The sequence below is a fragment of the Lagopus leucura genome, unplaced genomic scaffold, assembly GCF_019238085.1.
Source record: "Lagopus leucura isolate 7727_CA_CO unplaced genomic scaffold, USGS_WTPT01 45668-0_obj-0_obj, whole genome shotgun sequence".
In the NCBI taxonomy this organism is placed as follows: domain Eukaryota; kingdom Metazoa; phylum Chordata; class Aves; order Galliformes; family Phasianidae; genus Lagopus; species Lagopus leucura.
The window spans coordinates 1-11,767 of record NW_024965515.1 but is presented as its reverse complement, the minus strand read 5'-3'; the positions used below and the strand labels follow the sequence as shown (position 1 = coordinate 11,767).

Genomic DNA, 11,767 nt, shown 5'->3' with positions numbered 1-11,767 from the left:
AATTTGTCTGAATGTTAGAGTGCACACACTCCAATCATGAACCTTCCTTCTGCTCAACCTGTGTACCATTCTGTTGTTACGCTAAAGACAGGTTTTTATGAGCTGCCCCTGCTCTGACCCCATACAACTGGATTTCCCAAATATGGATACAAAAGAAGCCTACATTACACAAACATTACAATCCATGTAAATAAGGATATCCAATAGGAGGCTATTTGTGCTGTTTCTGTAACGCTCATATTTCTGCAGTTTGAGTCTAATCTGTAGCATATCGATTTATTTTCTTTCATCTTCTTCAGTTCACTCCTCTCTGTACTGTTGGAGGAAAAACTTTTGACAACAGCCTCTCTCTATCCCCATAGTTTTTTGTTTGTTTGTTTGTTTGTTTTTAAGAATAAATTTAATATTTACGGTGGAATAAATTTGATACTATTGGAAAGTGTGAGATGCTTTTGCTTTCCTTACACACGATGGAATTTTACAGCTTCAGCAATTTCTGCCTTTCATATTATTATTACCGCTACATGTCTTCTTCTTTTCCACACAAGATCTCTTGTTTTGTTTCTCAATTTAAATTATCCCTGTATTAAAGCATTGTACTAATCACTGTTTAAACCCCAGGACATTTATAGCAATGCTGGAGGATTCCCTGATCTTGCCTGTAACAACAAGGAAAATGTCTATCTTTGGAGGACCTCTGTGCACCAACCCTCCGTGTCTCTCAGAAGTTTGATCATGAAATGGAGCAGAAAAAAGATTCAAATTTTGTCTCTTTTCCATTTCAGCATCATAACTTCACTTCTGTTAACAATCTTTTGAGATTATCTTTTGGAAGCTGACATGATGAATTTGAAAGCTCCTTGGAAAACAGATTTTTGTCAAACACATTAAGACTTAAAACACTCAGCGTTTTAATCATTAACTTTAACGTTTTATATAAGAATATATTTATTCTTAAAAAAAAAAAAAAAAAAAAAAAACACCAGAAAAACAACAAAAAACACACCCATAAGTATTTGTTAGATTGACACGATCGTTTAGATTAAATGAGTGAAGTGCTTTCAAATAGCAATTGAGAGCATTCCACATTCAAAGAAACTATCTGAGGAGATGGAGGGCCACGTAGAGTGGTTTCTTATAGTCTGTTTTTGAGATTTCTTGGGAATATTTTATTTGAATAAACATTATCCTACAGATAGAAAGAAGCATACTGCTGAAGAAAAGGAGTTTTCAAATCAACTTAAGAAATGGACAGAAATGATGTATTTTTTAGTGTATGTAAGGTATCTTTCAATCCACTACGTACAATAAAGCCTGCTTTCCTACAAATGACACCAGCAGAGAGATCTCAAAGGGTTACTGTGAGCACTTGCTGCAAGGAAACACTCGTCTTCCAAAACGCAAACGTTTCTTTGTTTGGAAAGTTTTTCTTTGAAATAATTAAACAGAACTCTATATCTTATGAAAGGCTTATGATTAACAGTTATTTGTAATTACTATCAGTACCTTCTAATGCCTACATTTGGATCTTCAAGTTTTCCACTGTTTTTTTTCCCCTGGACAAAACCTTGGGTTGAAGATAAGCCATTTCAGAAACTGTATTTCTAGCAGCTCCCGTTGCCAGTCCACCAGTCTGGGATCGAGGCTGTGTCACGATCATGAAATACTTACTGTTTGTCACCTTTGTTGGTGTGGCTGGTGAGTACATTTTTACTTCTACTTGCGTAATTTAAAATGAAACTTACTTCTGAGGAAACTTGTAGCACAGTCTGTCACGAGGAAGTGAAGTCGAGTTTACATTTGCAAAAGGCTTAAGGCAGAATGCTTCTACCTCTTTTGACTACTAACTGTCCATCCAGAATAACTTCTTTCACAAGACATGCATGCCATCATGGCTCCTGACCTGGGAACACTAAAGTGCTTACATAGGTTAAAAACAGAAACAAAAACGACTGTATACGTTGTATAAATTCACGACTCTTCCACTGAAGATGCATTACAAAGTACCTCTGACCAGGAAGTCCTGAAGCTACTGCAAATTCTCTGATTACGGGAGAGAGCTGTAAGGAAATACCACTGCAGTCTTGTGTTGTACTTTCATTGTCTGCTTCTACAGACAAGATCTTGGGACAGACAAACCTTTTATCTTATCCAATAAGAACGTTTCTATACTATGAAGTTCAGCCTGAGAAATAGCATCCAGGGCTTTAGACGCAAATAGACGGGCTGCCAATCTAAATTCAATCAGCTTATTTTAGGGAGAAGCCAACAAATGCGTGTTGGAGTTGGCCATAACTGCTGTTGCGTGCTTTTGTTTAGAATCAGAACCCACCTGCAAGATGTTTCGCTCAGTCATAGGGCCACAGAGTTCCTTATGCCAGATGTTAACGCATGCTATCTCTTATTTTGCAGTCGCCCTCCCCGTCAGCGATGGGGATGATGACAAGATTGTGGGAGGCTACACCTGTGGAAGGAGCGCGGCACCCTACCAGGTGTCTCTGAATTCTGGATATCACTTCTGTGGAGGTTCTCTCATCAGCAGCCAATGGGTGCTGTCAGCTGCTCACTGCTACAAGTCGTGAGTGGAAAAATATATATTCCATAATCTACCTCTTTTCTCCAGTTCACTTTTAACAGGAATGTACAGCTATGAGATCCAAACATCTAAATAACTCGGTTCTCACAGAAGACAACTGAGGAATGAGTGGGTCATTCAGAAAGGTGGGCTGACGCAGTACGAGTGGTTTTCCCCTTCTGCCAATGCTTTTCTGAATGCAGAGTACCTTCTGAAATGACAACACGGTAATCCAGCAAGTAATGTGCGCGGTCTCCTAGAAGCGGCATTAATTTGTTAAAGCTGAATTGCAGTAGAATAGGAAGAGGAATGATCTCATGCTGGTAGCAGTTTGTCTTCCAGGATGTTTGTACTGGCCGCTACACAATCCCTCATAAATTCACCACCAGCACTGGAAATAAGATCTTAGCATAGATCCCGAGAATTTGTTGCAGGACAAGAAAAGAACCCAGCATGAAAATACTGTTAAGACCCACAGCGATAGGCAGCTTTCTCACAACCGCGATGTCAGTGGCAGTAAAGTAAGTGACATTCCTTCCTTTTTCCAGTTCCATTCAAGTGAAGCTTGGGGAATACAACCTGGCAAGCACAGACGGCAGCGAGCAGACCATCAGTGCATCTAAAATCATCCGCCACTCTGGCTACAATTCCTACACACTGAACAACGATATCATGCTCATCAAACTGTCCAAAGCAGCCACACTCAACTCCTATGTCAGCACAGTTGCTCTGCCTACCAGCTGTCCGTCTGCTGGAACAACATGCCTGATCTCTGGATGGGGCAACACACTCAGCAGTGGCAGTAAGTGCTGGGTGGGAATGTACAGCGTCCTGAGCACCCTGGAGATGGTCTAAGATCTCACAGTTAAGTCCAAACAGTACAGGGTAAAGAACAGAGAAGTGCTGCACAGCAAGCAGCCGTTTCGGAGAACGATTTTGAATGATCAGTCCATGTAGGACAGCAATCAGTTAGCTGCTCTGATGGCAAGACTTCAAGATTTTTAATCTTGTTCTGTTTTGTGAAGATGGAATCATTGAAGTCATTCAAGTGCCCTTCACTAAGATGTCCACTCTTTTCCACCAGTGGTCAGAAGCGTAGGTGGAGACCAGTCCCTAATTCTCTGACCAAAACAAACCTGCACCAGAGCAGAAGGTACTTTGCCTGAGACCCAAGATTTCTTCACCGTGTCAGAGCAGTTCTTTGTTCTAAATCTGCCAGCTGAGGACTTTTCGATGCAGGGTAGAACAGAGGGCCCGCGAGTAGGATCTGTTTCATCTAAACAAATGGAATTTCAGCACAGAAGAAAAACGAGGACTGCTAAAACAGGGTGTCCGGCAATGACTTTTCTGTTAAGAAAGGAGTTTTTCCCAGGCTCTGAAATTAAATCAGATACGCCATCAATAATTTCTCTCTGTTTTCTTGTAGCTCTGTATCCAGATGTCTTGCAGTGTCTGGAAGCCCCTATACTCTCCTCAAGCCAGTGCAGCAGTGCTTACCCTGGTGAAATTACTAGTAACATGATGTGTGTTGGATACCTGAATGGAGGGAAAGACTCCTGCCAGGTAAAACAGCTGCCTCTCCAATCTGCACCTTTCCTGTCTTCTCCTAATAGAGGATGGTATCATGTGAGAAATACTCAATGGCATGTTTGAAACCGTTTTTTTAACTAGCGATGAAGGCTTAGTGTAGAGGTCGCTTATTGAATTGCTATGGCACTTGGACAGCTCAATACAAAGGGACAGATGTGATGATGAAAGAACAGGCACAATTGAGAACTGCTATGAAGCAAGGGAAAAAGAGTGCTCACCCACGTCAGAAGAGTCTACGTTGGCAGGGGAAAGCTCCACCAAGGAGGGATCTCCAGGAAGAGACCCTTCCCAGTGGCAGTCAGCCCTTAAATGAGGTCTAAGAGAGGTGCAGCCAGGCTCCATCCCTTCCAGTTGCACAGCTGAATTGCCTTCACCTGTGCTTCCAGGGCTGACCGGGTCCTTTCCCCAGGTGCTCAGTCAGTGATTCGGGCCATGACTCAACAATTTCCATACAGTTGGCAATTTTTCCACTCAGTTGATCTCTATTTATCCTTATTTATTTAAGATATGGAATGCCTCTGCCCCAATTCTCCACGTGCAGAGGGTGCTAGCTCTTGCACTTTGGGCTACTGAAAATGGAGAAGTGCTGCACCGGAGAATAAGCAATAATCACAGAGGCTGTAGCCTAGGATGCACATGTTAGGATCGGACTTGATGAGAATAAGACATCACTGTACCAATATCCAGGAAATTTGGAAAATGAACACACCTGGCAATTGCTCTGCTTGCTGCATTTGCCTGATTCTGTGGAAAAGCTTTGCAGAATCATGAGCAAGAAGAGTTCCGTGAGCATCTGCCAAGAACGGCAGCCATGAAAACTAAGTAACTTACCGCTGTCTGTGATGCTTTAAAAGTACGGCATGTTAGCATCAGGTGTAGAACTGTAAGCAGAAATTGTCTTTGTGAGAAAAAGTCTCTCTCTCGAATCTCAGTCATTTCTGGGAAATATGGCTTATTGCTGATGCCGATAGCATTTGCTGAGCATCTGTATCTTTATCTGCACAGGGGGATTCCGGTGGCCCAGTAGTCTGCAATGGTCAGCTGCAGGGTATTGTTTCCTGGGGTTATGGATGTGCACAAAGAGGTTATCCCGGCGTTTACACTAAGGTTTGCAATTACGTTTCCTGGATTGAATCAACTATGTCTTCCTATTGAGACGCTCATTTTACGTGACCTGCTTTTCCTCCCCTTCATTTCCTTCTGCCTTGCAACTGGATGTACAAACCTTCACAAAAAATAAACATTTTCAGGCAGCCCATCTTTGTGCAGAGTTCCTCACATTACTTCCATGGGTTATCACATGGGGAACACAGACAACCAATATCACTGTCTATCAACCTACCTAATGTTTGTAGTGTATCTCAACTAGAAGAAGCTTGGGACAATTTTTAGCCTCAACTTCAGGAGTCCTTCAGTCAGTTATGCACAAGCATTTTGGAGTAGAAGATATTTTCCCTTTATAATCATAAAGTCAATGCTACGCATCCACGTAGAACAGCTGAAAGAGTGTGGTGAACTACAGAGGCAACATACTTGTATTACAGAAAACAGCTGCCAGCAAAACAAACACTCCCAATCACCCCCAACCCACAGTCATAGCACTGAACATTTCCTACTGCAAAATCACTGGAAGCTCTACCTGGGGAACGAAGGCAAGCTCTTGCTAGGGCTTGTTCTCTTATTGTACCAGTACTGTGACCTACCAAGGCTATTTTATCAAATTGCTGGGACTTCTCTCCATAGCATTTTGCTCGTTGGACATGCTGGGCTTTCTGAGTTTTCCTGGAACAGTCAAAAGAACAGAGATGCTCCTGAGCTTTGGTTTTAAATTCCTGCTGCCCCAGTCAGCCTTGAGAGAGTCCATGAATAAAGTGCCAAAGTTGCCCATGGGCTGTGCAGCTGTCTCCTTGGGGGAAAAGGAAATGGAGAAAAGGAAAAAATGAGAGAAAAATCAGATGAAGAAAAGGAGAGGAGAAAAGTGGGGCACAAAGGAACAAAAGCCGTTTTCAAATGGAGAGGTTTTTGCTTAGCTCTTTCAGATGATTTATTGAGGATTTATTGCTCTTAGATAAGCAATAGGTGCCTGAGCCAGGAAAAAGTACAACATACAAACAGGATCATAGCATGGTATCCCACTGCTGTGAAAGTCCATGTTGAATTCCTTCTCAGCATCTTCCTTCATGGCTTGCTTTCTTTCCGGAAAAATCATGCTTGCCTTCAGTCTGTTTGTACCAGGAGGCAGAGTTCCTACCATGGAGCTGCTGGCAGTCGCAGGTTTTCCCTCCATGGCCAGTGTGAGTGGAGACTTACATAGCCTTGCCTGGTATTATCAGCCAAAAAGCAAATTTGTTACCTGATGTGCAATGAGCCATTTCCCACACACGTAAGAGAGATATTTCTTCTAATTTGGGCCCAGGTGCTGGAAAGTTCCTCCATGAGGAACAATCGGTTTTGAATTATCAGACCAAGTAAGACACTCTGCTTGATCAAAGTATTTTACGTTTCTGTTGATTAAACACAGACAGTAGCCCCTTCTTTCTAAGCAAGGACATGTTTCTCCCTTCACGGAATTATCTAGATCTGTCTGTGTCCACAGCAGGCCCACAGGCCCAGAAAAGAAGGAAAGAGAAAAAGAGTGTCAGTGGTTCATGGGCCAGCCTGGCCCGATCTCATGACTAATGAGGTAGGGGATCCATGGACCCGCGCCCTGGCAGAGGGAAAAGGGTAAGAAGATGGGTATAACAACAGAGCAGCAGCAACGATCTGAGGAGGAACGTTAGTTTACTAAATATGACATCAGAATGCAAGATAACAGAACAGAACACAATCCAATTGGAAGAGAGGCCAACAAATCAAACAAAATGAGAGATAGACAGTGTCCAAAATGAAGACCTTACTCTAAAGCTGCAGGCAAAAAGCAGCAAGGCAGCACGCGCTTCTCTGCAGCGACCAAAGAAAGAGAGGCTCCCAGGAGCTCCACCTCCCTTCCTCTGGGTGCAAAGTCCTCTGGCGAATTTGCCTCCTTGTCTCCCCCTCTGAGAACCAAGCACCCAGAAACAGTGGTCCACGGAACTGGAACATTAACTCTGTAACTCCCAGTGCTTTGCATGATGTTATGATGTGGGATACTGACAACAAAAAAGTCATAAAAACAGAGCACACTCCCCTCTTAGAAGGTTCAGAAATATCCACCCGCTTTCATATGTTATCAGAGGGATGAAAATGTTGGAGGAGAGTGAAGAGGACGAGGAAGATGGGGGAAAATACATGTTTCTGTCTGTACACAGAGCGCATCCTTGACTAGGAGGGCTGGGCGTGTTGAGAAGAGTTGTTTGGAAACAGACCCTGTCCTCTGCCACTATCTACTCCATGTCTCAATGCCTCTTGTGGCAAAGAAGAAATTCCACTTTCTGGATTTGATATTCAAGACTTGATATCAAAATTGTTGAAATGTTCTTATGGGCTCTCCCTTCTTACCTGTTGGAACATCATTCATTTCACTGGTAGACCCTACCATGAAAAGGTAGCTTACAAAGTTGTTCCCTTTCTGTGCTTGCACTGGCTCTGGATGGAATGGGATTTCCCATATGGAAGCCCGTGAAGTACTGTGCTTTGCTCAGGCTGATATCACACCAAAGTTTTACCTATTGCTTGTTATCAAAGTCTGGGAAGAAAACTCTCTAACTCCGCTGTGGTGTTGGAAAGTGACATTAATTTAGCTCACCATTTGTACCGGCCAGCTTGACAAATCAAGCATGTGCTCTCGGAGTTCAGGTTCCACATTTAAACCGTTAAAACATACAGGTGCAATACGTTTCCCAGAAACATCACACATACTCATTCTTTCCCAAGCACTCATGAATACATGCTAACGTCTCTTCGAGCATGCGCAGCGAGGCTGTATGACCACCTCCTTCACCCCCTTTATTTCAGCAGAAAGGTAAATCATCGCGGAAAAAGCCGTTGCAAAGGGACGTGCCTGACGTTTGGCAATGGGGAAAATCAAGGGGAATGCTTAAAAGGAATAAAGGAGTTATCCTTCAAGGGCTTGACAAGGCTGGCTGCCCAGCTGAAGTGCCTCTTACACCAATGCACACGGCTTGGGAAACAAGCAGGAGATGCTGGAGTCTGTTGTGCCACTAGAAAGCCACAGTATAGTTGCCATCACTGAAACCTGGTGGGATGATTCGTATGTCTGGACTGTGGCTATTCAGCTGCTACCAGCTGTTCAGAAGGGACAGACAAGGAAGGAGGGGAGGTAGTGCTGCTATCTACATCATGAAAGGAATAGAATGTGAAGGCTTATCCCTAAAGTATAGTCATGAGCAAGTCAAAAGCCTATGGGTGATGCCAGAGACTGAGGCAGCAAAGGAAGCCTTGTGATCAGTGTCTACTACCGGTCACTCAATCAAGCAGAGCCTGTCAATGAGGTCTTCTGCCTCCGGCTACAGGAGGCATTGCGACTGCCAGCACTCATCCTGCTGGAGGACTTCAACCAAGGCACAATTCTTCCCGTTATCCAAACAATCTGCAGGGCTACTTTTCAGTGAATGCTGACAAGTTTAACAATATCACATGGAGAAGGGTTTGCGCTACGCTGCTCCAGCCTTCGTGTCACAGTGTATCTTGCTTTGCACAGAAATAAGTGCCCGAGTCATTGAGTAGGACATGATCTATCGTCACCGATAAGGAGTTCGCCTTAGTCCCACTACTCTGGAAGCGGCTTTTGAATTCCTCCTCAAAATCTGCCTTGGTACCCTCCACTGAACGTACAACCAGCTTCAAAGTGGCGTTCTTCCCCACTGGCAGCTTGTACCAGTACATGGTCCAGGCTCCACTCTCCTTGTGCGAACAGTTCAGAGTCAGAGAGTCTCCCAGTCGGACAACTGAGTCTGGGGTTTGCTGAAGAGCCCAGCCTGGAAAAGGAAAAAAACTGTGAGAATGGAATGGGTTCAAAGAGACACAAAGACACATGCTTGAATTACTAGATGGGATGCCAGCATGTGGAACACTGTCCCATTTCTCTGAAAGAGACATACAGGAGAAAGAAAAATATTCAAATATACTACTAATAATAGTTTATACTTTTTTTTTAATACTAGATTCACTGCCGTTGGCTGAAGTATTAAAATGTGACAGAAAAACCAAATAAGTAAATGTGAAGATCTGCAGAGTTTTTTGAGTAAGAGCCTGAGGAAAATTTCACCTCATTCATTGCTCATCCTCCCCAGGAAGCCTTGAGGAATGGAGCATTACCAACAACTGAACGCACTGTTGGAGCACCAGCAAAGGAAACAGTGAGATTTCTCAAGGGAGAACAAAATTTACTTACCTGTAGGAGCCAGGAAGGCCATAAGAACCCAGTAGGGAAACATGGGCAAAGTCTTATCTTCTTCAGCTGATCTGCCTGTGGTGACAGCACTGACCTAGAAGCTCTGATGTGTGAGTAGGAAGCCTTGAGGAAGGAGGAAATGCATGATGTTGGAGTGGGCAGGACAGCCTGAGACCGCCCACAAAGCAGTTAGTTAGAAAGCAGTCGGCTGGCTGGGAATTGTGTGAAATGCAGACAGTAGAAGGTGGCACAAAGGCTGAACAGCTGGCTTGACGTGTGTGTGTGTGTGTGTGTGTGTGTGTGTGTGTGTGTGTCTGTGTGTGTGTGTCTGTGCGCAGGCACAGGAACGTGCTGGGACTGATGGGAGCCTGAGTTTGAGACAAGGCATAGGGCTGCTTTGGGGTTTTCCTCTCTTCCTCTTGAAACAGCTGAGATCTTCACAAAGGAGTTATATTAATAAATAAATAAATAAATAAATAAAAATAATTAAAAAAAAAGCAGAGAAACAGGGCTTTGTTATTTTCTCCTACGCCCCACATCTAAGTTCCTGAAATTTCAACGATCCTGACCACACACAGTGCAGTGCTGGATCTTCTCTGTTCAGCCCTATGCTGTTCATGCCACGTTTGTGCTTTGTTCATCATCCTGCCTGCTCTGGGCTGTCAATGGCTTCAGTGTGAGAGTCATCAACTTCTTTGCAGGAGTGTAGAAGAGCACCTCCATCCTTCTACTTTCCCCCTGCTGACAGCTGGGTCTCTGACTGCAGGCTGTCTCATTCAGTAAGCACTTTGAGACTATTAAAGTGCACTGGTACTCGACACTGAGAGGAAGGGCTTCACAGGGACTGCAAACATTTGGGCGGAAGAAGTAAACAGTCAGTGCAGGTGGTGAGGGGGCATCAGTCCTGTGGGAGAGGCGAAGAAATAGTCTGAGGAGACAGCAAGTGTGACTCAGAAAAACTGTGAGGGAAGAGAAAGACACATCCTCCCTCGGCACAGGCAGGAGTGTGAGATTGGACTCCGTGAGAATTCCTCTGCTTGCACTGCATCTGTGGTTTACAAAAAGAGCGTGCATGCTCAATGTAAGCTGTGATGTGGGTGCAGTGGGGAAGCTACTGTACTCAGCCAGAAGGGTGAGGGCCTGCTATTCTGTATTTGCCATCCTGCTGCTTGCATGCACAATGGCAGATCACCTTAACACTGCACTGCTGCAGCACCTGTAGGTAATTCCAAGGAAGGAGACTGTCTTAATCACTGCACAGCTTATTGGAAGACTGAAGAAAGGCATCACAGATTAGGGTCTTGGTGTAAAACTCCCTGACTCCAACATGGTGTTAGAAAGTGGCATTCCTTTATTCCCCGTGACACATACTGGGTGACTTGACAAGCAAGCACATGCTCAGAGTCCAGGTTCTACATTTAAACAGTTAAGACATACATATGCAGTACACTGGCACACACATTCGTTCTTTTTCAAGGACTCATTCATATGTGCTGATGTCCCTCTAGGCATGCTCAGCAGCATCTAGCGTGGCCACCTACTTCTTCCACATTTTCCACCAACAGCTTAATCACTGAGACCTCTGACTAACTTTCAGCTGTCTTTCCCCAGTTTGGAAAATTCCCATTGCTTAATAAGCCAGGGTGTGCAACTTTTAAAGCAGTACATGTGGCATTCAAGATACCCTTGCACCTATTGGGTGCAGTAGATAAAAGTAATCTCTTATGTCACCTGTGCAAAATTATTGAGAACAGGACTGTTCACCCACTGGAGTAGAAATGGAAAGTTTTAGAACTATCTCTCATTGGTTTCTATTGCTAGACTTATATATTGATTCTTAAACCAACATACTAATTCCTAGTGCTGAACAAATCAACCAATATCATGGTGGAATCTTCTTTCCTTCTGGTTCATCTTCTTTGCATTTTTGTTGACACTCCATTTGATCACATTTCCCACCCTACCATGGAGGTGGTGTGATCTCCACTTTCATGTGGTCTTAGTTCAGGGTTGAAGAACGGGAGAAGAACGGCTTGAGAGCAGAGAGAGAGGAGAACGATTTGGGAGTGACACTGATCGTAATACTGTGGAGGATTTCCTGATCTTGCCCTCTAACAATAAGGAAAATATCTATCTTTAGAGTGCCAATGTGCACCAACCCTCCATGTCTCTCAGAAGTCCGACCATGAAATGGAGCAGCTTAATGTACTGGAGAGGAGTTTATGTACAGAAAGCAAGTGACTTTGAAGTGTTGTGTCCAAACTTGAGGC

The 11,767-nt window shown here is 43.8% G+C and overlaps 1 protein-coding gene and 1 gene segment (V, D, J or C); one reads left to right on the top strand and one right to left on the bottom strand.

Moving 5' to 3' along the window:
• Positions 1-1,607: 1,607 nt before the first annotated feature.
• Positions 1,608-5,423, top strand: LOC122192149 (trypsin I-P1). Its single transcript, XM_042892627.1, has 5 exons — positions 1,608-1,698; positions 2,413-2,578; positions 3,124-3,377; positions 4,002-4,138; positions 5,171-5,423. Exons 1-5 carry the CDS (start codon positions 1,659-1,661, stop codon positions 5,318-5,320), a joined length of 747 nt encoding a protein of 248 aa, XP_042748561.1. The 5' UTR covers positions 1,608-1,658; the 3' UTR covers positions 5,321-5,423.
• A 2,092-nt stretch (positions 5,424-7,515) lies between these two features.
• On the bottom strand, positions 7,516-9,642 carry LOC122192148. The segment is given in 2 exon segments: positions 7,516-9,081; positions 9,498-9,642. Coding segments are annotated over 2 exon segments (447 nt in total).
• Positions 9,643-11,767: the final 2,125 nt, after the last annotated feature.